The sequence below is a fragment of the Scomber scombrus genome, chromosome 21, assembly GCF_963691925.1.
Source record: "Scomber scombrus chromosome 21, fScoSco1.1, whole genome shotgun sequence".
Taxonomy (NCBI): Eukaryota; Metazoa; Chordata; class Actinopteri; order Scombriformes; family Scombridae; genus Scomber; species Scomber scombrus.
In genome coordinates, this window is record NC_084990.1 from 22,337,635 (window position 1) to 22,363,861 (window position 26,227).

Sequence of the window (26,227 nt, forward strand, 5' to 3'; positions counted from 1 at the left end):
TCATTATTATTGCCTTTCCCTCTGGGTTCATTAACTATAGAGTCCTGAGAGTCTGATTCTTTCTGTGATGATTCTTGTATATGCAAAGATGAGACGGATTAGAAATTATTTTCTTCATTCATGTTTAATGAATACGAGCTCGGAGAAATCGCCTTCATGCATGAGACAATTCTAAGATGTGACCAGACAACAAAACACTTACGTATACCCTTCATGGTGTGTGTGTGTGTGTGTGTGTGTGTGTGTGTGTGTGTGTGTGTCAGCTGTTTTCCGAGGGGCATCGTTGACAGAGTATGATCGTTCAGTTGGGGCCTTTCCAACTAAATTTGTCCTATGTATGTAATTCTGATGATGGACATACTCAACCGTCTGGCTTGTAGCCTGAGCCACTTGACCATATATAGAAATACATTCTAATTATACCAATACTGACCAATATTGACCAATAATAATTCATTCACTAAATCATTTGTGTTGGATTTGGTTTTTCCAAAAAGTATAATTACCTTAAGAAAATCCTTAAAACACGCTTTTTTATTTCAAAAGCATGACTGCCATTTACAAGAGATCTCCATCTACACTGTAACATCTTCCACCTCTCTCTCCTATAGATATAGTATCGGTGGATTTGGACAGAGTAAAGTTCAAATTAAAATGACATCTTGCACAATGTTTAGCTTGACTTCAGATATTTGCTTGGTTCAGGCAGATTTGTCTACTCTGAAATAGTTTTGTGATTTAGGCGATTGACACCACCCCCTCCCCCTCAGATAAGCAGAGTATCTCCACCTTTCCATCAGTTTGTGTAAAAGAACAAAATCCAACAGATTTAAGAAAATGTATCTTTTATTGAGGACAAATTTTTATACTTCCACTGATACATGTAGCAAAGAAACCGTCTCAGATACACAGACATGTGAGTCAAAGCATCGGGCATTGTACAAAATTTATCAAACATATATGCAGTTCCCTAAACCCACCGGCAAGTATTAACGAGTGAAACATAAAGACCCCAGTCTGACTTATGTTATCAATCTGGTCCTTATTCAGGCGTATCATTATGCTATTACAATTTACAGAGTCAAAATAAATAGTCTGCTGTTAAAATCAGTGTCTCAAAGACAAATATGAAGGTTTTTCTTTGCGTTTATTGTTGAGTGCTATTCAAAGTAAAAAGCTTTTAACTTTCTTACATGACACTAAAATTCAATCCTGTCTGCCTGTGTGTGCTACAGACATTTTGATTCTAATATCTAATAATTAGGAGCAAACTAAGTCGATAAAATTCTCACAGACTTTAAGACATATTCAGGAAACGCAGACAGACTTTGATTTAGAAACTGTTGAACATCGTGTAAGTTTTCTTTTTTTTTTTACAGGAGTGCATACACAGTTGAGATGGTAACCAGCAGGGTCTGACCACATGACCAGTAACACTCTTTTACATCTGACTCCATCATCGCTGTCAAACTTCTCAGCGCCGTCTGAAAGCACGAGAGATTCTCCAGGCGTTGGGTTCTTCGTAGCGGTTGTAGAGCGGCTCCAGACGCTGTTGTTTCTTCTGCTTGCTGAGACGCGTTGGGTCGGACACTTTGAAGAAGGTTGGTGAAAACTCCACCAGCCAGCGAGGGTCGATGGTGGTCACCTCTCTCATGTACTCCTTGGTGGTCAGCACCAACTCGTGGTACACAACCCTGCGGACAAGAAAGGAGAGGATGTTACAAGACTTTTTTTTTTTAAAACAGGACAATCTCTTCTTTTCTTAAAGTCTAAAATTGGGTTTGTGTCGTACCACTCAGGTTGACGGTTAAACAGAGCGCTGGAGGGATGGATGTAGACAACTTGCTGGTCTATGAGGGTTCGGTAGCCTTCCTGAGGATCCTTTTTGGCAGCGTTCCTGAAGAAACCACTGCAGATGGCTTTCTGGACACGAACTGTTGCTTTGCCACAAGACACCACATCCAGTTTATGCCTGAAGAGAAGAAAAGCATGTTGGATGATAGTAAGAAATCAGGAAAAGCTTTTAATGTAATGTCATGTTGGCCTTAACATGATGAGTCTATCATACCTGTCCATGATACCCAACATCTGTTTGCGGATGTCCTGGGCTCTACGCAGGGAGCGAGCCTGGATGAAGTTCTCGTAACACCAGGGGTTGGAGAACTTGTTGTTCTTCCAGGAGTTGTAGACGGCCAGCAGCGTGAGATGGTCACCTTCAGGTTGATGGAACTTTGCTTTCTTCTGGTCAGCCAACGCCTGCTTATCCTTTATCACAAAAAGAAAAATGAAATAGATTAAATGTACAGCTCGATTTGATCTATATACGGAGAAATGCTGAGACCAAATGATGAATGCATAGAGTCTGTCAGAAGATGATAAAAAATTGGTAACTAGAGTTTTAAAAGATACTAAGAGATATAGATCTGGATCATACGTTAAAACACAAGCTCTTCTCTGTCCTGGTCTGATCTCAATTCTTATCATAAAATTAAAATTGAGGGAAAAATCTGCATTGAGAAATTATTTCAATCATTTTGAAAAACAAACAGGCTTAACTCTCTATATGTTATTTTACACCATACTTCAACCTGTTTTTTTAAAACTTCATCTCATATTTCTGGTTTTCCCTACTTTATTTTATTATATTATATTAATTCTTTATTATCCTTTATTTTATTTGTTTATTTCATGAGAATGATAGCGTTTCCTTGGTTCCTGTTTATATTGAGTCATTATTTCTTTTTATTTTCTTGTCTTCTTTTGTGTTTTGTTTTTTTACTATGTAAAGCACACTGTTATATTACTATGTATGAAAAGTGCTATACAAATAGTCAGATTTATTTTATTCATAAAGAGTATATCATCAGTCTTTCAATATCAGTTTGTTACTTTCCATGGACTGTGAAAAGAAACTGTGTGCATTCCCAATGAAAATGTAAAGCTGTCCACAGTGATATTAAATATACAGTGTAATAATGGTTGTACCTTTGGCCTGTAGAAGACGTTCTGCACAGACAGCATGGACACGATGGTGAGCATCTCTTCACTGCAGCCCAGATGGACGGACATGATCAACATCTTACACAACATGGGCTCCAGAGGGAACTCAGCCATCTGGAAAATATAAAGACAAGATGAGATAAATACAAAAGGAAGGAGGAATAATAAATAGATTTATCATCTTTATCTTTGCAACAGAGAGACCACATAATAAAAGCATTCCTCACCCTTCTACCCAGCCGGGTGAGTAAGCCCTCGTCGTCCAGAGCTCCCAGAGTGTAGAGCTGCTCCATGGCTGTGATCAGAGTCTCCATCGGAGGAGCGTCCATGAAGTCAAAAGACAGGAGGTCATTGATGCCCATGGCCTGGTGGAGGAAGCAAAAATATGAAGAAAAAGAACAAATGTATTATGTAGATGGTTTTAATTGAAAGCTACATTTCTTACGATTGAGAACAAAACATTTAATGCTACATGCAGGATCTTGCACATCATAGAGGTTAATTCTGCTCAATTCTTTTGATATCTGACCTACATTTCTACATTATCGCTCACTTAATAGCAGTTCATGTCTTCTGTAAGTTAAGAAGCAATGACTGCATGCAGACTGTTTACCTTCAGAGACAGCACAGTGCTGGCCAAGTTGGTTCTCTGGATCTCAGGCACGTTGGTGGTCAGCATCTCGTCTCTGTAAGCTCTCTCTGTGTAGAGCCTGTAACATTTCCCCGGGCCTGTTCTGCCGGCTCGACCTGCCCTCTGCTTGGCCTGAGCCTGAAACATTTCATTCAAACAATTCAGTAAGTTATTCAACTCCTTAAATTACTTTTATGTACGGTTGGCACACTTTTATAGGAAAACAAAGCCTATTATATCAGCTACATCACCTGTGAGATGGGGGTCACCACCAGCTGGTCAATGCCTGTCTTAGAGTTGTAAACTTTCTGCTTGACGAAGCCAGGATCTACTACATAGTAGATTCCATCGATGGTCAGAGACGTCTCTGCAATGTTTGTAGCAATGACCACCTAAAAAAAAGAAAAAGAATATAGGTCAAGTCAAACAGTACAATCACTAAAATTATACATTTTATGACATCACTGGTGTTTAAGTAAACTCAACAGGACAAAAACATTACTATATGTCAGCTGAGGCCCAAATTGAGACAAATGCACAATTGTACTTAATATTCCCGTCCTGTTCTCTAGACCTGCTCTATGTGAAAAGTGCCTTGAGATTGTTGTTGTGATTTGGCGATATATAAATAAAGATTGATGAGTTTCTAGAACAATTCATACTAAATAATTTCCATTTAAAACAGTAATGCAACCAAGAGAAACCTGAAATGACTGGTTACTACATATATACACCAAACTATATCCTGTACCTGCTTTTCAGAACTATTTAATGTCTCAACTGGAATAATGAATACACCAGTCACCACGATAATCTTAACATCCTTTCTAGAGCCAACATGTTTTTGGTCTTGCATGCTTCAAAAAAGAAACCTTGGAGGTAAAAGATAGCCAGCAAGGGGTAATTAGGGTAAACATTTGCCCCACACATTTAAAACATAAAAATTACGTTAAAAATTAGGCACCTTTCTGCTGCCTGGGGGTGCAGGGTCAAAGATTCTGGTCTGCATCTCACTGGGCAGAGCAGAGTAGACCGGCAGGATGATCAGTTCAGGAACATCTGGACCCAGAGACTTCATTCGCTCATAGAGGATCTCACAGGCTGTGTCGATCTCTTCCTGTCCAGTCAAGAAGACCAGGACGTCACCTAGACGACGGAGAAGGGACAACGGGTGTTAATATGGGCTAAAGTTACTGTCTACTGATGAAGAGGCCACCTACAACACTGTGTTTTCAACATCTTAAAAGCATACCTGGAGGTTCGGTCAGATGGATCTGCATGACAGTGATGAGACTGGCATCCAGGTAGTCCGTCTCAGGCTCTTTGGTGTAGAGAACCTCGACTGGATACGTTCTACCGGGGATGGTGAAGATGGGAGCTTCGTAGAAATACTGAGAGAACTTAACGGCGTCCAGCGTAGCCGACGTTACGATCAGCTTCATGTCTGTGCGTTTCATTACAGTCTGAGAGAAACAAAGACACACTCAGCTTCTTTTTTTACCGGCACAAATAGAACAACTTTTTATTTTTAGCCTCTCATGTCTGCTGTCATCTTGCTTACCTTCTTGAGCAGACCAAAGAGGACGTCAGTGTGGATGGTCCTCTCGTGAGCTTCGTCCAACATGATGATGGCGTACTGACCCAGCTCAGAGTCGATGAGACACTCTCTCAACAGCATACCGTCTGTCATGTACTTGATAACCGTCTCAGGGCTGGTGCAGTCCTCAAAACGGATGGTGTAACCCACCTGAGAGAGAGAGAGAGGAAAAAAAAGATTAATCTCAGTTTCCGATGTGTTTTGATTCAAGTATACAGTAACAGAAAGCAGATTTTAGGGTTAGTTCAGTCACCTCTTGTCCCAAACAGCAACCGTACTCCTCAGAGACTCTCTTGGCCACGGACATGGCGGCCACACGACGAGGCTGAGTGCAGCCGATCTTTCCTCGGGTGGTGTAACCGGCCTCTGCCAGGTACTGAGTGATCTGCGTGGTCTTACCGGACCCGGTTTCTCCAATGACGATCAGAATCTGGTTGTCATGAACAGCCTGTGATAGATTTAATACAGAGGGAGCAAAAGTTATAAATTGGCACTGATATAGACCTATCACAGATATATAGGTGAATATATATATAAAGTTATTATAGTTATATAGGACGCATTCAATGCATATTTGATTTTTGTGTTTACTTTGGGGTTTACTGTTTATTTTATATAATTAATGAGGATAACGTTATTGGCCAATATATCAATATTAATGCATTTTTGCTCCCTCATATCAGCATCAGCCCCTAAAATCCAGTATCAGTTGAGCCTTGGTCATGAGGGTCTACACATTTAAGAAAAAAAGAGTCTGAAATCTGGTAATTTATGTTTGGTGGCTGTTTCCAGTGCATCTCAAAAAATAAATGAATTTAAGGATCAACATCTGCTTGTAAAAAGAAAATCACATCTTGAATGAAACCTAAACTTCAATGTGAAACTAGATACTAAATATTTTAATGAGTATTTCTTTTAAACAGTATTGAACCTGAATGAGCTGCTCCTTCAGCTTGTAGATGGGCAGACTCTCCCTCTGCTCCAGAATAGACATCTGGGTCTTCTTTCCGTAGGAGGCCTTGTTGCCCCCAAAAGCGTGCTTCTTCCACTCGGGAATGTCATTGGGCATCATGCCGATGCCTCTCATGTTGGCTGCAATTTGGCGACCATCAGCTGTAAAAAGAAGAAGCGGTCGAAAATAAGATAAGAAAAGATTCCAATCGAACAAATGCCCCTCGGTGAATAGCTACATTACAGCCAGCTCTGCAGATAATGCTGCCCACCCTTGGAAGCTATTTAAGACCACCTGGGGCCACGGAGGGCACCCACACACATACTGAACCACAGCATGACTATTCCATCCGGCCAGATAGGGGTCTGCAGGAAGCCAGATAACCATCTCCAGCACTGGTGAGCCTGAGGGGTGCAGACTGCTGGCATGGAGGAAGTCTAATATGTCTGATTCAGAGTGGGCTGTGGTTTCAATAAAGCTGGACTACAATCCTAAATTGATTCTTATATATTTAAAAAGTGCCAAAAGCAAACATAGCAGTCTAAATAGATTAAATCAAATATAAAGACAGCGGTTTAGATAATCAATATGTTAATTTCATGTTGGCAGATGTTTTTTTTTTATGGCTACACACTGATTTGATGAATCATCCTTAAGCATCCACATCTGTTCATTAAAAATGACTTAATATGCACTTCTAATGGCTTTCTAACCGTCTGGCAGCGGGTCGACCCAGTGTTTGTTTAGCCCCATGGGGATGGAGTCCATTTCTGCCTCGCGTGCCGCCTGCTTCAGCTCTCGCCGCTCCTTCGCCAGAGCGCTCTGCATCATGGCCGCCTGGGACAAAGAGCCATCTGGATTCTACAGACGGGAAAAGGAAGATATATTACATTACCGAAAATTTGTTCCACTAACTTTCCAATAGCCGTTTTCCTAAATTAGACAGTAGACAGTGACTTATTAGATATAATTTGATACGGAATTGTATGAGACTTAATTAAACTACATATTTCCATCCAGGTCTTGAATAGTCTTCTTTCAGTTGAGATAAACTTTACCTTGACAATCTTTACAGGGCTCATGTCCATGCTTTGTTTGGTGTGTCCCCTCAGGAAAGGCGGCTCCTCTTCAACAAGCTCAATTTCCAAGTCTTCGTCTAAAATGATGACAAACACAACCAATTTGTAAGCAGTCCACTCTCAGTATTATTTCATATGAATGTTTAATGTCTCACCCAAAAGGAAATGCAGAATTATTAAATGACTGTTTGTGTATAGAGCTCTTTATGAATGATGAATCAAATATCAAGAAAGTCAAATAAAAAACTAACAAACATGAGTTAAAACCCTCACCTTTTGCACACACATAAGAAATTCTGTGTGTGTATTCTGTAATTAAAGCAGCTCTGTGACTCTTACCCTCTTCATCATCAACTTTAGGAAGGATTCCTGTCTCATCGTCGAAATCAGGGAACTCCTCCTTGGACAAAACGTTGGCAGCGATCATCTGAAGGAGGGAGACAAACACCATGAAATTCTCCTCAAACACTCAAATGGAGCTTCTGTCACTTTGAACATGTGCAGGGATCCATAAAATCCCACCTGTTTGATTTCCCATTTCTCCGGATCAGAAATTTTGGTGAGCCTCTTGCGCTCCAGTGTGTCATCCTGCTCCATCTCGGGGGCGTTGCCCAGGTTCAGGTTGCTCGGCCGGTCGGGGTTCCTCATGGTTATCTCCTCCCCTCCATCAGGGCCTACGTTCCTCCTCCTGTTGGGGTTTAGATCTTCTCCCGTCTCCTGGTCCACATCCTGAAAAAGAAGGTATGCTTTCAATTTAGGGGACAACAGTCTACCCATAAAGAGGCAGTCACATGATGATAAAATGTGTAGTATTTCCTAATATTCTCTTAATTCCTGATTTAGTTGATAATGACCTACAGGCTTAAAACATGGTGTGCTCTGATATTGAGGTAATTTAGGATTAAACTGAAAACTGAACTTTCCTATTGTATTTTTCTTTAACTTACTAAATAAAGCACCAATTCTGCTATCAAGATGTACATTTTCCACACAGGGTCACATAAAGAAGTGTTGAATATTTCCCCATACATTTTGTACTGTACACAGATACATTTCAACTTCAATTCAGACTCTTCACACTCTTCTTTGTTTTCTTACCTTCATGCTGAGGCTGGTCTTGGAGCCGGTGAATGAAAGCACTTTGATCTTGACTCTTTGGCCCTTGCTGACCACATCGGCAACGTTGGCCACGCGGCCCTCTCTACGCAGCTCTGAAATATGTACCAAACCCTCCCATCGTTTCCTACAAATAGAGAACGACACGGTTACCTCCTGTGAACTTATGCTTGCATGCAACTTACAGAATTTATGTTTTCCTCAGCAAAAAGGAAACATCATCATCCTTATACTGACCTCAGTCCCTCCAGCTGAACGAAGCATCCAAACTGCATGATGCTGGTCACTTTGCCGTTATAGATGTCACCGACAGACGGCTCCTCTGGCGGAGGGCGGTCCACGTGTTTGTCCTTCCAGCGGTCAGAGTCTCTTTCTTTGTCTTTGTCTTTTTCTTGGTCCTTTCTGGGGCTCGGCGAGCGTTCGGTCCAACGGGAAGATTTATCCCTTCGTTTGCCGTGGTCTCTGTCTCGGTCTCTCTCTCTGTGACGATCGCGGTCTCTGGAGCGAGACCTGGATTTAGAGCGAGAGCGATGACGCCTCTTCCTGTCCCTGTCACGGTCTCTGTCTCTGTCCCGATCTCTGTCTCTATCTCTATCCCTGTGTCTGTCCTTTTCTCTGCTTCTGCTGCGACTGCGGCTGTGACGTCTGCTCTTTTCTGACCTGGAAGACGAGAAGACATCAAAAATAAGTGTGTAATTGCTGGTTGTGGTATTTTTGTATATCTAACATATTGAACATCATGTTTCTTTTCAGATAGGAATATAAAAATGGATCTCCTCAGTTAACTCACCTGCTCTTGCTGGGTTTCGTTTCTGGCACGCTGACACTGGGCATGAACATCTCCAGCTCTTTCATGGCATCAGCTGCTACTTTCACGTCATCTTCGTCGAGTAGTTTCTGAGGACGTAAAAAAAAACATTTGCAACAAGGTACCAAGATCACATCTTTTATATTCATCTATTTAGAAGGAAGATTCTTATTTTTTATAAACACTGACTGATTTCTCTGTCTTAAATTCATACAATCTCTCTTCCATTTTCATTTTCAGGTTTTTTATGTAATTAACAAAGTGAGAGCGATGCCATGACAAGAATGGCATGGCAGTGTAGCAGTGAACTCCCTCATTCCCTTTGTATGCATTTCCCTGCTTGTCATAATGTGCTGACAGTTAAGTAATGAATTAGAGAGTCTATCCTAACTTCTAAATTCATCCTATAATAACAAATATATTGTGTAGGAGGTTCAAAGTTGCAACATGCAAATTCACAACATCTTAAATGTGTGTGTAGTGCATCCCAAATGAAACATGATGTCTCCCTTTAGGTGTTAATATGCTTGGTGGCACAACATGAGGAGGAGACACCTATGATTAATGTGTGAAAGCCCAAACACACAGTATCATACCTTTGGTGCCGGATCATTTGCCCGACACAGCGCAGGAAACAACTCCTTCAACTTTTCTTTTTCTGACTTCGGCTTGACCACATCTTCATATACTGCTGTGGAAATAAAAAGGACAGTTCAGATAATTCATTCATATTACGATGAGAAAACAAAGCAGGTAGCATTGTGTAAAGAACGGTCAGATATGTAGCACTTCAGTGGTACAAGAACAAAAAATATAACAGTAAATATTATGCAGTATTTTTAGAAAAACTGTCACATGTAATTAATTCCTAAGCCTAATTTTCATCATTATAATGTAAACAATAAATATGTAGACAATTAGCAGAGGAGTTAAGTTATATACTGAGCATTTGGTGAACTTTTCTCTAGCAGTTAACCTAGTATGTAGACTAAATTGTTCTTTTAACAAGGTCAAGACTACTATTTGGATCAGTAGCTGACATTTCAGTATAGTTGTGATTAAATTCCCCCTGGCAGATAACCAGTAGGATTAAATTCTGTATATCTCTCTGCCTTAATATTTATTTACAGAGATGTTTATGACACACATCATCATGTATTGTGTACAATATATCGGATGGTCATCTCTCCAAGAGAGGCGTGATACTCACTGATATCTTTTTGACTAAAAGCCCTTATAGGAAAATACAACATGACCTTTCTTATCTGCTCTATCACTCAGAGGAACTTTACCAGACCTGCTTTACTGATTCGCTTTTACTTAATGTTCAACGAGTTCAGTCTGAACTTGGAAAAACTGCTTTTAGCTTTAACGCACCTGACTCATTGAACAAACTGCAGCAACTCCTTAAATTAAACACACTTGTACCATTTAGATATTCTAAAAATGTGATCTTAAACATCCCATCATCTCCTTGTAATTGCTTTATGTAATTATATTTTATTGAAGTTTTCCTTTCCTGTCTTTGAAATTGTCCTTGATGATGTCTATAATATAAATAAAAGGTTTACTACTTCTACTACTAACTTACCTTTACTTGTAGAACCCTTGGATGGGGGTCGCATAGTCTGAATGAGTCTGAGCAAATTACCGACGAGAGAATCCTAAAAATGATCAAAACAAAACAGATTAACCTCATTTTTAACAAGAGTAAACAGCCAACAGGCAACGTCCACCAGGAGATACATACATGTTTTATACTTTAATAAGAGCAACGTATCCTGGTGGTGATACAACTTATACAATCCAAAACATACAAAATATTTTTACAATTATTTGTGGAAATGTTTACTTCGGTGCAAATGAAATAACTAGTAATATAAAAGTAAATAAAAATAATAATTGACATCTCATTTTCCACTTCTGCCTGATTAAGGGTTTTAAGCTTTATGATTAATAATGTGACTTTTTGAAGGCGTTGAACTTACTGTGAATTCGGCTCCATTTTGCAGCAAAAGAGCTTTAAATCCATCAAAGGACGGCTCTTTTTCAGCGAGACTGATGACAAATTCAGCTGTGAAGGAAAATAAATAGTTAAACTTAAACAGAGGAGTTGATGTAAACTAGCACACGTTGCATAGAAAACACAAAAACAACCACAAATATAAACGATTGCTGAATATAGCTAACTTATACTTAAACTGGACATAATATTCAAACTACTCAATCTGTTAAAAGACTTATGTTATCAGAATATTACACAGTTAAAGGCATTTATAGTCAACACTTTGCTTTTAGCCAACATGAGCTAAGTTAGCATTAGCATAGTTAGCTCACAGTTTTTTTTGTTACGATGGCGACACAAAAATACACAAACCTAGATCTTTGTCACTTATTCCCAGATGGTTGTCAAGCTCCGTGCACACCTTGGACACCAGAGACAGGTATTCAAGCTGTGAAAGCTCATCCACGCCGCCCTCTGCCATTCTTCACGAGTTGTTTTTAGTGTTTTTGTTTCAGGCTTCACACTACTAGACGCCAGCGGACATGTTGGATTTGGGCAACTTCCGTTTCCGGCTTTAGCGGAAACACGTAGTTGTTGTTGTTCTTCAGTGTAGCCGCTAGATGGTGCTGCGACTGTTTGGGATTATATTGGTGTCATAATAATTGAACAAAATCTCAAATCAATGAACCTAAATGATTTAAAGTGAAAGTGAAAAATAAACTGAAGGCAAAAAAAAGACCTTCAAACTATTTTATTAAAATATTCACAGGATTTCTCTTTTGTCACCATCGTTCTGCTGCATAATTTTTGTAGTTTCGCTGTTGAACTTTTCAGTTTCATCTCTGAACTGTTCAGTTTCAAGGGGTCTAGAGGTGCAAAAAGTAGTTAGACTTACCATTGACCTGTGGTTGGCTGCAACATCCACCCACATGCACTTTGTGTCTGAACTGAAACTAAAAAAATACCACAAAAGTTTCATTATAAGTTCTGCTTTAGTTTGTGTTTGTTTGTTATGATGCTTGGGAGATTTTGTTCAATTATAAATACCCAAATTGAATCCCTGTGCAACTGCTTCATTTCAATTTAAACATCTCCACCATGGATGTATGCACTGTTCACATGTGGAGTGTTTACTGTAAAATATGAACTTGTCATTTTGAGTTTTGACAGAAGAAAGGGAATAATATGTATGTGATAAAAGTGATTTATCAAGTCTAAGATGTTTAATACACATTGAAATAACGATATATGTATTATCTCCTTAATAGGTTTTGTTCTCTTTATGCATTGTGTAAATGTTTACTTCACATTTGAACATATGTTTGTAAAATATCATCTCATTATTGTATATTTACATCAGGCTGTATGTACTATACATAACCACCTATCTTATTTATATAAAGTTATATGTATTTTTTTAACCATTTAATATTTATCTCAGCATATTGTTTAAATTTCACATACATTTTTTCATCTGTATTCCATACCTGTCATTCCTTGTGTGTATTTCTGAAGATTACTGTGTTGTTACTTTGTGTAAATACTTTAAGAGTCACTCAATTGGAGTCCGATTCCTTGTATGTGTAAACATAATTGGCCGATAAAGCTGATTCAGATTCTTCTGATAAAGGATCAACATTTCAACATCTAAGGCCTTGCTCTGTTGTGTCCAAATACATGAACTCTATTAATTTAATTGTCTCTGTTTTGTAGACATAGAGTCATAACCCTTGAGATGCATAGCTAAAGCTGCATAATGTCTATGCTGACCTTGTTGCTTGAATAATTAGTTTCAGGATAATGAATAATGTATTAACTTTAATGGCTTAACAATATTGTGTATGTAAATGTTGCCCCTGTGACTTTCACTATTTGGACGGAACGTATTTAGATAATTGCACTGGGGCTTGTTCCAATGAAGGGGGATCTTAAAGAACAGGTTCACAGTTTTTAAAGTTTGTCTTAAAACAAAAGTCAGGTGTCTATGTGAACACTGAAAGAAGTTTTCCTTGCAGTAATCATTCCTCCTGTTAATACTGACTATTCAAAGATCCCCTTCAAATGTGCTTTCTATGTAAGTGATGGGGGCCAAAATCCACAGTGTGTCCACACAGTCATTTAAAAGTAGATGTGAAGCTTATATGAGGCTTCATCAGTCTGAGTTAGTCATATCAAGTGGATATCTGACACATTTACAGTCTTATCAGCATCAAATTTCCTCTTAGTGTTTCCCTGTTGAGCTGCGGTTGTAGTATAGTAACAAAAAGAGGAACTTTGGCACTTAATTTGACTCATTAAGACGGCTGAAGCTTCATATTAGCTTCAGATCGACTTTTAAATACATTGTCTTTGCACAAAAGCAGGACTGTGGATTGTAAGCGCATTATGAAGGGATCTTTAAATGGTCAGGATGAACAGGAGGAATGATTACAGTGAGATAAAAAACTATTTCAGTGTTTATTTGGGAACTTGACTATTGCTTTAAGACAGATTCGAACAAATTGTGAACCCAACTTTTAAAGTTTAACATTTTTGGGAGAGCAATTTTCTGTTTCAACATGACAATGACCTCATGCAAAGAATGAGATCGATATTGGTTTTCCTAGTTTGGTGTGGATGTACTTGGCCGGCCTGGACAGAGCTCTAACTTTTACACCATCCGACTGTATCCCAATGTTTTTCCCCGACCTTACTAATGCTCTGGAGCGAACAAATATGTATCAATCACATATGGGTGCAATATTAAATTGTCCACACACCTTTGGCCACATTGTGTTGTCAGTGAGTCATGAGAAACAAACTGTTGAACAGAAAAGAAGACTTAATCAATAAAAATCACACAAGATATATGAATTCTGGCTTCTACTGTGCCTCCTAGTGATAAATCACTGCATGCAATCTTGAACACACCCAGCTTGGGTTTCTACTGTGATTTTATCTCTCGTTTTTATCTTGGCCAGTATACAAAGTGTCACTACATGCAGTCATGATTCATGGTTTTGTAATAACAGGTTGGACTTGTTAAAATTGAGAGTGTTTTACTGGGGGTGACGCACTGACCAGTAAATCAAGTCATTTAATAGAAATGTATGCTGTTCCTTGTATTTGTACCAAATTCAAAAATCAATGCATTTTATAGTATTATTGCAGAAATTGACTAATCATAATACTTTTTCTTTTAACCTATTTATAATTATAGCTTCACGGACAGCATATCTTAAGTGTAGCATAATACCTTTATCAATAATATTTTCATGAGGGGGGGGGGGGGGGGTGTGAAGTCATGTTGGTAACATTTCCAGAACTGTGTTGTGTGACCTTTAATTTCACAAAGCCTTTGAAGTGGCCACAATAGTGAATAAAAAGGGTGTACGGTCAGGAGCCTCTCTGACTGGACTCATTGACACAAATTGTCTTTCCTTTTGGTTTTGAAGAAAGAAAGTATTTAATTAACTTATGGTAAGGGCAAGGGGGGGCTTTATTCAACTTCAGTGGTGAAATCAGTACTTAGCAAAGTGTAGCAAAGCTGCTCTGAGATCCTGAGACCAGGTCCCATATGGTCTAGCGGTCAGGATTCCTGGTTTTCACCCAGGCGGCCCGGGTTCAACTCCCGGTATGGGAACACACTTTGCTCTTAACAATCAGGTAAAGAAAAGCTCACAGGAATTGAGTGCCCCAAAGCATGTCAAACAGTGCTAGATACTTGAACTCTAAGTACAGAAATGCTCTTGTTTACCTCAGAGCAGGACTATAGTTGTATATTGTATAAAATCAGAAAACACAAAGTTAGCTGGCTGTATGAGACCGTATTATCACTCAGCATGAAACAACATAAGTATTCAGTCACTGAAAACCAACTTAAACAATTGTAGATCACCACTGATTGATGTAGACATTGCTATAACAGGAGTTGAATCAGATGGAGGCAAGCATGGAGAGAATTAAGGTATGTATGAATCTGAATAACTACATGCTTTCTAGCTGCAGGTGATCATATATTTGAACTGCTCTACTTAAGATCAGGTGTTTGGCCATTCCCATTGTTCCACATCTATTATTTAACACAGGATGTTTCTTAATCATTACATTGGTATATTTTAATGATTGTTATATCGTCTTATATCCTGTAAAATGTTATCTTGTTCACCTTTATCCTAAAATATCTCCTTCACAGCAGTAGACTTGGTTCAGTACCGTCGGGGGCCACAGATGCAGGGACCCTCTGCTCACCGGCATCTCTGCCTCATCCATCCATCCATGCTTTAACAGCCTGGAGAAGATGAATAACACTTAACAGACGGCCACATGTGCAGGTTCTGTATGAGAGTGAAGGGATTTTCTACCGTCGGAGGACTACAAGATAAACCTTTTAGCATGGTGATTCATCTGCCAGCTGTGAACATGAACCATTGGGCTGCTGCTTTTAACATCTTCAGTACCTTTTCCCACAAGGCATCTCCTTTACTCCCGCCCAGCTCATTCTCTGGTCATTTACTATCCTGAGAGCAGTAGGTCATGACCAGTTTCTTTCGGAGCGGTTCATCTCTGTCTACTGAGGTTGGCTGGGGTAAGCAGCTGGCTTGATAAGGTTGGATGTAACCTGTGGCAGAGGTTTTTAAAGTCTGAGGCTTTGGGTCTCCCCTCAGACAAATCTTGGAAAGAGGTAACCCCTCACCTCCCATTAGTTTACTTGCTTTGTTTTGCTCAGTTCTTGGGATGCCTATGGGATGATGGTTGTTACTGGATCCCATAGACACTCAACAATTGAGCCAAGATAGCCTAATATTGTTGTTTGACATGACTTCAAACACCAAATACATAAAAAAGTTCTAGTCATTTATTAGATCCTGACTCTGAAAAACTGTAAAATTCCCCCCAAAATTCCCTAAAACACCATCACACAGTTTCATGATTCGAGTAACACACTCACACTGGTTTCCACTCAGCATGGAAAGCAAGTAACCTGTGTACAGACTGCATGCACTTCAGTTAATGTTTTATCTTGTTTATAGAGGCTTAAATGTGTGAAGAATATTATTATTTGGAGGTAGTAGGGGGTAAAGGATTTGGAGAAGGATTTAAATGCTATTGTCGCAGAATTGAGTGGCATTGCATTGTGTTTTTATTTGTACTGTAACTCCTGCTCTCTTTATCAAGCTTCAATAAATGATCCTGCATAAGACTGACTTTACTGACAAATTCTTCACTTTGGGTTAACCAGCACAAACCCTTTACAATCCTTTTTTACATTGCCCTTTAAACCTAAATTAAAGTCAGCACTAAGTATAAATGAGGAGCAGATTTTAGCTGACTGAGAAAGGGAAGAGTTCAACATACAAAAGCTTCATTTTATCAACTGTTAACGACCAATCCAAACAGTCTTTATGCTCCACTATATATCTAGGACAAGGACTTCTGGGGGGTTGACATTGCCCTATCTCCACATTTCTTTCATTATCCACCTGGGGTCTTCCAAGTCCTCTTTGTGATTAAGAGCACCAGCTTGCTGCTCATCATCGTCAAACACCACCCTGGGGTCCCGTTCTCCTTCCATTAGTGCCTCTGCATCATCCTCCAGTCTCTCTTTCTGCTCCTCCCTCAGTGTTGCCGAGCTGTAATTCACCACGCTCACCTTGCAATGCCACCTCCATCCCTTCATCAGCACCATATGCAGCCTCCTGCACTGCCACTCCCTCTACAACTCCCTCTCCCCAAGCGTCCTGTCCCTCTGCTGCTGGTTCTCCATCCTGTCACACTCTTTGCTGCTGCCTCACTCTTCCTCATTCCTCCTCATCCTCTTGGCCCCTTGACCTGTCCAGTAGATGATCAGCTACTTTTCTGTGTTTTAGTCGATCAGTCAAATGTTATTTGTATAACATCTTTGAGATTAGTGCAATTTAGGCCAATAATAGACAGAAAAAGAGTAGACAATGAACAGTAAAAAAAACACTAGAAATGCAAATGATGAAAATGTTATAAAATAGATTTAGACGCTATAATAATCATAATTATGAAGTAAAGTGAAATAAAAGAGATTTAAACATAGAGTAAATGGATTAAAGCAAACACAAACAGGAATCTCCAAAATTTGAATGTATAATCTTGTCACCAAGGCAACACAAATAAGCAGGAAATTCTGACTCCAAAAGATTTTTTTTTAACTTTATGGGTCAAAAAATCTTTGAAATGCACCTTTGGCAGCACAGTGGTGACACACTGAGGAGGAAAGATGTGAGATGTAATGTGGGTCACCATCTCTCACAGTAATGACAACAAGCCACTGGGCCTCAGCAGCAGGAGAGAGGCTAACATCTGCTGAGGATGCATGACCCCTGGCAGGACACTGAGAGGAATATGAAGAAGACTAACTTAACAAATGTCATTTCATTTTGCCATATGAACAGCTTGTAATGATGGGTGAAAAACAGTCTTTACCCATGCAGGTCAGGCCTGAAGCTTCACTTATCTGGGTTTTTAACAAGGTCAGGAGACGGTCACCATCTGTCCGTACCACAGAGATCATCTTTTCTCCTCTAAGTACACGACCACTAACCATACCTGTCAACACTAGGCTTTAAAAACAAGGGAGATTTTCTTGGATCTCCACCTGACCATAATTTTACATCACAAAAAGGGTTTCTTAGCTCTAGAAATCTTATTACCTTTACTGCCTGTCTTGCTCTAATCTCAGAACAAGAAGGTTGAGTTAAGTTGTTCAACCTTCGTTTTAGGCTAAAATAAAGTGGAGAAAAGTCAAGAAGAAGAAGATAGAGGATGAGGATGCTGCTTGCTGTATGCTGCCAACTGCTGGACAGTTGTGGATCAGCAAGTTAGGATTCTGTATAGCTAAATAATAAAGGGAAATACGGGAGATTTACAGGGGATATTACAAAATTGGAGCTTGAGAGTTGACAGGGTCATCATAACATATTGTGAAAAGAGTGGTGTTTATGTTGAGAGGAGGCTACATGCTGTTATACTGGGTGATATCACTCCTCCCCCTTGTCCTAAAATAACCCTCTTCATAACCACCTCCATCATTACCTCCTTGAATTTATGGATGCTCCTACACACACACACACACACACACACACACACACACACACACACACACACACACACACACACACACACACACACACACACACACACACACACACACACACACACTTTCCTCCTCCAGTTTACTCTACACGTTCCTCCCTTCATTCTGTTGGTGTATTCGCCTCCAAGACACACACCTCTAATCTCCTTATTAAATTGAATCCTCATTACCCAATCTATAAACACAGATCTTATTTATCAAACTAGTGCAAACCTTTTTTTATAAATTCTCGCATGTGTCAACCTCTGACATTTTATAATTTAGAGAAGGAGTTAATCCTTGCATGCTGCACGCTATGTTGCGCTAGATGAGCACTTATCCTCTGTAATCTTTGCTAATTATTTTTGCTTCACTTTGCATTTCCACTTTCGCTTCTTTAAAAATGTCTTCATGTCTTCATGTGCTGACTGAGGCAGTAATGGATTCTTCCAGAAAAGCTTCCACCCTGGGACGTTTTTTCATCAGTGCTCCCACATGAATTTTTTCTCCAATTCAGTGCATGTTTTTTCCACCCAAGTATTTCTCTGTTCAAAATATAACCTGGAACTTATTTAGACTTTTGGATACTTTCATAGTAAAAAAAAAAACATTTTGACTATAATTCATGAAGTAATTCTAGTGTAAATAAACACATTCATGCAATCCAATTTAGATTTAAGTACTGCCAAAAGTTCAGACTTTATACACTATGTCCAAAAATATGTGGACATCTGAGCATTACACTCATAAATGACTGAAATAACATTTCACTCCAAGAGGAGCATTAATCTGCTGCTACACCGGCCAAGACTGCTGGGTGATAAAACCCTGTCTCCCATGTTTAGGTGGGAAATTACCTCAAAAACTGGCTGCGTAAAATTGACTTTGATCTAATCTCACTCTTGGGAAGAACGTGATTGGCGTATGTCCCAAAGTGTGATTGAGAAGCAGCCCTGAACCAAAAGTACATAATAGTATGTAGACATGTGTGTCCATATACATTTGGCTATAAACAGTGGAAATGACAATATTAAATGAGGCTTTATATTGAATCTTTAATTATCTTTATTTTTTTTAAACTAATCTCACCATTGTGAAGAACGTGATTGGCTTATCTCCTAAACTGGGAGTCTAACCCAAGCCATGAGAAGCAGCCCTGAACCAAAAATTACCTACATCATAATATGTGGATATGTGTGTCCAAACACATTTGGTCATATTGTATATTTAGATGGTCTTTAATTATTTTATTTCCTCCGTCTGTCCATTTACGGACTTTGCTACAGATCCAGCCAATGTTTATATAAATGTTCCTCGAATAACCCACTTTTTCTTTTTTCCTTCCAGTCTGTGACGTAGGCCTCCAACATCATGTATATATTCTCACTGAGGGGGCTGTTTGAGGACACTTCTTTCACTCTACTCTGCCGTCCTCACCTGACCTGATTTGAAAGGAAGCAGGGCAATGTATAGGCAACAGGAAGAGGAGGGAGGGAGGGAGGGGGCGTGTGCTCACACTCATGTAAGAGGTCTCTAATGTATACAGAGCACACGCTGTATACACATCGCTGTCCTTAATGTTTTGTAAGAGTTATACATGATTTCTATGGTGAATGGTTACGGTACAAAAGAGGCAGCGATTGTGGGGATTAGAGAGACTGAGAAATAGAGATGAGAGGAGAAAAAAAAGCGAGCTACTGTTGGAGCTGATCCATGTAAGATTCTTTAGAAGGAGAGAGTGTTTGTACAAGAGAGTGAAAGAGGCCGAGGGGGAGAAGGGGGAGAGGTATTAGTAGGCCGTCCTCTCTCCCATGGGTCCCAGTAGTTGGATTTGCATTCTTCTGCTCCACTGTCCTGCTAAACACACATGCTTAGGTTTGCATGAAGTAATTTGTTTTTTTATTTATGTAAAGAATTAAAAAAAAAAAATCTGCTATACACTACCGTACACCACGTGTTTGTGCAGCTGTGGCTGCGTGTTATACGTGTAACTATCGTGATGTGAAGAAAACCAGAAAAAGCAAGTTGGAAGAAAAATGGTGTCTGCAAACAGTCTTTGAGATTTGAGCATATACTGCAATTGACAGCACAGCTGACCGCAATGTTCTCCTGCTGCTGAGTGGAAAATTCCTGCTATGACGGAGCACGGACCATGAAGTGTATGTGTGTGTATGTGTGTGTGTTAGAGAGAGAGAGAGAGAGTGAGAGGGTGTGTGTACACATATGAGGAGAGGGAGAAAGAGAGCGAGAGAGGGAGAGGAATGGAGGAGGGCGATTCGAAGTGGGCTGGGCTATTGTCCAAACAGCTAGCGAGGGATTGGTTGGCAAAAAAGCTGCCTTTGTGAGATCACAGCCCCCACAACAGCTTCCACCCACATGGCGGACTTCATGTGAAAAGATCCACTAATGCCTTCGCCAAGTGAACAAAAAGCTGTTTGTCCTTTTGGGGAAGTGCATCCTTCAAGTCATTCACATCACCTGCTACACAGACCTAATTACTCACTATGGTGTTAACTGGAGTCAGAGTGGACATCTCACTGGCAACTATAGCAACTATCTGTTATATACTGTAGTGTAGTGTAGCATGAATCACAGTCTATATTTTCACAGGACTTCCAGTTACTCCTTAATTAAGAGAGTCTTGGAACTGACCATGTTAAAAGTTCAGAGTGTGCAACGAGACACTGGGAAAGCCAAAAAAGTTATGATGAGGAGAAGAAGAAGAAAAACAAAGAAGAAAATCTCCTTATCTAGTATTTCAGATATTCCACATTAAGGGTCAGCTAAGAATATTTGTTAGTTGCAGTCTTTAAAACTGCAATAATAAATATTTATAAAGTATAGTCTATTAGCAGTGGTTCAAATGACTATGTGTCATGTGAAAAAGAGTCTGCAGCTTCTCACAGCTCTATGGAGCATTTTAGCATATTTTAGCTCTTTATTTTGGTTTTACAACTTTACTGCTTTTGGTTAAATTTCAACCACTCTCACCGCTCTTCCAGCAGCAGCAGGCAGCTGTTAGAGCAAAAAGAAAAACCCTCTGACAAATGTATTTTCTTTACGTCTTTGTTCAGTTTGACTCAGATGAAGACATAGTGGAGATGAAACGTTGGTCTCTTTGCACTATTGAAAACCAAATGTATTAATCAGTGTGCTCCAGTCTGGGTTTTTTTTCTCTCTCTGAGACACACTACCCACCAAGCACTAAACGAGCAGAAGCTGGTGAACATAGCTGGGCAATTAGCAGCTACGGAGATGGATATTTCCCTCGAGAGTTGATGGAGACCACCATTAAAGCTAAAAGGAAAGGCGGATATTGAACATACATTCATTGGGTGACCACAAACATCACTCAGAATGAATCATCAGAATGAATGCTATAGGTGCTTGATGTGAATAGGTAGTGGTGTGCTGAAACATTCACCATATCTACTTTATAAGGTGATAATGTGTCAGTGTTGTGTTTACGGCTTGTTTGGCTGAACCCATTTTTATTCCACAATTATCCTCCTAAGTACATTAAAGAAATGTGCTGTTTTAATTTATTGATTTACTATTTCTCTCACTTAAATTTTGCAAATATGTGTGTCATGTAGTATTATTTTGCATATAATACTAAATGGGTAAATGTGTCTCCAGGAATTTGTTGTAGGTGTAGGTGTAGGTGTAAACAAATCTGTCCTTTTGAAGATGGTTTCACAGCACAGCAGCAATAATATGTTCTTTATTATTTGACCACCAGGTGGCGATATACTATAAGACTGGACATGTCACCCTCAAGTGACCCTTCACAACTTTACTCCAAATAATCATTTACAGTCTTCTTTTGTCACAAGTCACAATCCAACCTGGGTTAATTTTGTCATAAATCCTTTTTTCCTCCAACCTCACAGGTTTCATGGATAAATAAATATTCCTCCATATCTGAGTTATCACAGGTTGGGGTGGAGGTGGGTGCTACCAATAGGCTTTGCACAATTTGCTGAGCTGCTGGCCTCATAACCCTAATCCAAATTGCCCCAACTTGCAGCAAAAGCATGCATCATAAACCCATGACATGCAGATTTACAAGGTACGTGTAGTGATGCTGATTGGTTTTCTACCCCTCCGGCATTTTAGTAAAACAAAATAGACTGAAACTCACTGAGGGGCAATAAAACATCATCTGAGAACCACTGCATTAGGTTTTTATATTAACTATAAGCGTGCAAGACCCACAACCTTTCCAACTGTGACGACAAATCACTTCGAGTTTCGCAGTCATAACCTTGTGACCAGCTGTCTCTCACTGGGAAACCTCACAGTACTCTGAGAGACATCTGATTTGATCTGTCAATAAGTCGGACAGGATGTGCTGTGACATGTGCTGATGAACTGAACAGTGCTGCCAGCGCCTGTCTTTCCACTCTGACACTGATTAAACCAGACAAACCTTGTTTACTCCTCATTTAGCCATTATTTCAGCCCACAGAGTTTATATTCTTTTGCCACGTGTAACTGCGAAGAACATTGTTTTTCAATTATGCAAATATTTTTCACCAAAGGGAGGTGCTCGCATACCGACAAACATAGCTGGCCTCAATCTAAGTAGGATTAAGTGCTCATCTTGGATTATGGTACACGGGGACATTTACATTTTCATCTATTATTACTAAAACCTGCGACAACACTGCAGAGCATGTTTGAACACGGTTTGGAAGTGTTGATGTAGTGATAATTAGATTTGAGCTTTTTTTGCTGTCCAAATTATCAATTCAGAGTGAAATACTGATTGAAATTATGAAGAATTAGAATGATTTATTAAGAAAATAGCAGCTTTAATCTCTATTTTTACCACTCTGGGATGCAGGTGTGCACTATAATCATGACAGACCAGTAGTAGTAACTGGTTCAGTCAATAAAAACCCTAAAATTACTCTCCTCAAACATGCACAGCTGCATATAACACAGAGACAATGAGTTGATAACAAGAGGAAAAGTTTTTGTGGGTTTCATTTATTAGTCCATTAAAGAAAACCTTCCAGAACATGATGTAGTTGGAGGACTGAGAGCCAATAACAGACCAAAGAGCCAGTGAGATGTAAATTTAGTCACATATTTATTACATAAATATATAGTAAAATAGACCAGCGACAATTACCATAAAAATATCTTCCTTTAAAACCCTGACCATAAACAAAGATTTGAAAATCACACATTGACATTTACAAACACGCTGATTGTCTGGACCTGTCATAAGCAGCCCACCACAAAAACCTGACATCACACCACCCACTGGACTCATGTTAGGAGGAAGAGGAGGAGGAGAGGGAGGTAAAAAAAAAAAAAAAAAAAGGGAGGGGGGGTTGGCGAGTGCTCAGGATCAGCAGGGGATTGGGTATAGTTGCGGGGAAGACAGGTCCAGGTGAGAAAGGGTTTGGTGTGATAAAAGGTGGTGTGGGTGGTGTGAGAGGAGATCACAGTAGATATTAGGAGGTTTTCCTGCGCATGTGTGTTCATTTAAAAAAGAAAAAGAAAAAAAATGTATTCATTTAGCCCAGAGCGTTGCCTAAAGCTTAACTGTGTGTCCTTGCATGTTTGTTTGCCCCTGTGCTTCGTCTGGAATGAATCCTGAATATTGTTCCTTTGATTAGTATGCCTGTGACATTGACGTCATTTGAGAGTTAAATAAAAACAGAAACAGAGCAGCTAAGAACGAAACCTGGTTCAAATAATACTTGCAGATATCGTCTAGCTCTAGTTCTATGGTGGTTTATAGCATCAGGGCCATTTACTCAGTATCCTGTATGTTGCAGTCCAGTCAGTCACAGAAAAATACACTGAATGAACTTTGAAATACTTTCCTCTACTCTCTGTGTTACCCTGAAAATATATGAAGATCCGGCACCTCTAGATAGAGACGGAAGTAGAGATGTCTACTCTCAGTACAGCGAACGGCCATGTGTTTCCCTGTGTACTCTGTTCTCCATCCATTGTTTCGCAGCCCTAGCTGAGGATGTACCTACAAACTCTATTTCCTGAAAGCACAGTGTTTTATTTCACAACAGACTTCCATCTGATTTTTTTTAAATTTCCCTTTGGCATCTCATTCTCTCCAGAACCCCCCTTTATCATATAACAGTCCAGCCCTGATCCAGGACCATGACGTGCACAAACCTGCACATTTCAATCAATCATAGACTCACACAATGAATTACATGAAGAATGCGTAAAATACAAACTGCTCGGATGGTGGGCAATCTTCTCAGCAGACAAATGGCGTTAGGTGAGTGCGAAGGAACAAAGCAAGTAAATACAAAGCAGGTAAAATCAAAAATGGTGCAGGTCGCCCCCACTGAATCAAGTGCTGCTCAACAGCAGTCAGTTAACGGGAAAGAAATCCTACAGCATCCTGCTTTGTATTGTTTTAGAGACTTTTCCCTAATAAGTTAAGTTTTGTTACTTTACACTCGTTTAACACCAATATAACATAGTTTTTATCAACTTCAATGAAAGGAGCTAGAGTAATTTGTGTTTTATGTTTCTTTAACATATCTTGTAAGTTGCTCAAACAGTTGTCTGCCATCCAGCGGGTTTGATTGCAAACATCTTCCTATGATTAGTCCTGCATCAGAACATGTGACAGCTTTGCTTCAGTCTCTTGCATTTTGTTATTCCCAGTTGTCTTAAAGAGTCACATGGGATTTGCCTGGCTTATAGTTTGCATGGAGAGCTGATGACAACAGGTCGACACGCTTTCAACGAAACTGACAAAAACACCTCACATCCCATCTTTGGCACCCTCCCTACAAACCCTGACCCTGACCGGATGGGTCGTGACCCCTGAGCATCTGCAGAACACATCATAGTTTTTTTCCAGCAGCCTCTGCAGTCACAGTGAAGTGAGGAACTCTTGAAGGAGTGATATAAAAGTAAGAAAAGTAGATGTATTAGCTAATTTGCATGTACTCTAATTGAGTTTTCGCAAGTTTTGTAAACTGCTGGTTTGAAGTTGTGAATTTAGAGCGTGTGTTTCCTTAGTTGCAAATATACAGAGCAAGCTGAACAGCGTCCTTGAGAAAATAGGACAATAGAGATTGCAAAAGAAACAACAAATCAAAAACAGAACCCAGAGAGAGCTGCACGTTCCCAGATTTTGAGGTTGTCTTCAGCATGCTTCTATTGGTTGAAATTGCTGAAATTATCTGGACACACAAGATTTGCAAAAGGTGTTAAAATGTACCATCCAGACCTTGAAATCAGCACATGTGGCCTTAATTTATGTTAAATCAAGACAGACTAAACTCCTGCACATCGTCAATGCTTAAAGCCTGTTGGCTGGTTCATTCAGATCTACTTTTTCCTCTCATGAACTTCATTGCTGACTTTCTTGATTTATCTTATGTTCTCTGATGCACCTGTTGTTTTTTTCTTTACAGCTGTGTGAAGATCATTTTTTGAGACAGTGTATTGGAAAATAGTGAATATAGACACATTTAGTTCATAGACATTTGTACAACATAACCCCCTCTTGAAATAGAGTCTGACAAGGAAAAATATACCATGACTAACTGCTGCATACAAGACTTGAACTTGTTTGACTTGTTGAGTCCACCAGGTGTTTGCTGATGGAGAGACCACTGAATCAACACTCTTTGAAGCATTGTGTGTTTTTGCTGCAAGTTATTACGAACACACTGTAAGCATGCCAAGCTTTCTGTACATGCAACACTGAGTCCTTCCCGTTGTAAACAGTGTGAGCAAAAAGGTCGTACGACAAAGACAACGACGTCCCAGTGGAGATGCAGCCTTAAAAAAAGTGGTGGTTGGTGGTTTGCTGGTGTTGTATAAAGTGGCATGGACCTGCTACTGAGTGGAAAATGGTTCATAATTTGATCCCTTTCTTTAGGTTTTAAAGCTAGCCAAGCAGAGAGCGTTTCATCCGGTTTTGCATACAACAATAGGCTTGTGTATTG

At 39.6% G+C, this 26,227-nt stretch overlaps 2 protein-coding genes and 1 non-coding gene across 4 annotated transcripts in view; 2 read left to right on the top strand and 1 right to left on the bottom strand.

Moving 5' to 3' along the window:
• nbr1a (NBR1 autophagy cargo receptor a) overlaps positions 1-26,227 on the top strand; it is a 504,698-nt gene that overhangs the window by 298,009 nt on the left and 180,462 nt on the right. The gene's annotated exons all lie outside the window — the stretch shown is intronic.
• Positions 829-11,717, bottom strand: LOC134003741 (ATP-dependent RNA helicase DHX8). 2 transcript variants are annotated; one of them, XM_062443047.1, is made up of 23 exons: positions 11,561-11,717; positions 11,172-11,257; positions 10,775-10,847; positions 9,780-9,871; positions 9,166-9,272; positions 8,613-9,035; positions 8,358-8,502; positions 7,782-7,988; positions 7,599-7,686; positions 7,239-7,336; positions 6,894-7,041; positions 6,160-6,341; positions 5,482-5,676; positions 5,193-5,378; positions 4,884-5,094; positions 4,596-4,777; positions 3,883-4,023; positions 3,614-3,769; positions 3,228-3,365; positions 2,986-3,114; positions 2,069-2,265; positions 1,793-1,972; positions 829-1,694 (listed from the first exon to the last, which is right to left on the bottom strand). In XM_062443047.1, exons 1-23 carry the CDS (start codon positions 11,667-11,669, stop codon positions 1,475-1,477), a joined length of 3,693 nt encoding a protein of 1,230 aa, XP_062299031.1. In that variant the 5' UTR covers positions 11,670-11,717; the 3' UTR covers positions 829-1,474. The 2 variants fall into 2 exon arrangements, with proteins under 2 accessions (XP_062299031.1, XP_062299030.1); XM_062443046.1 differs by having other exon boundaries at positions 9,780-9,874.
• trnae-uuc (transfer RNA glutamic acid (anticodon UUC)) lies at positions 14,739-14,810 on the top strand. The gene has a single exon. It is a non-coding gene; the product is annotated as a tRNA-Glu (tRNA).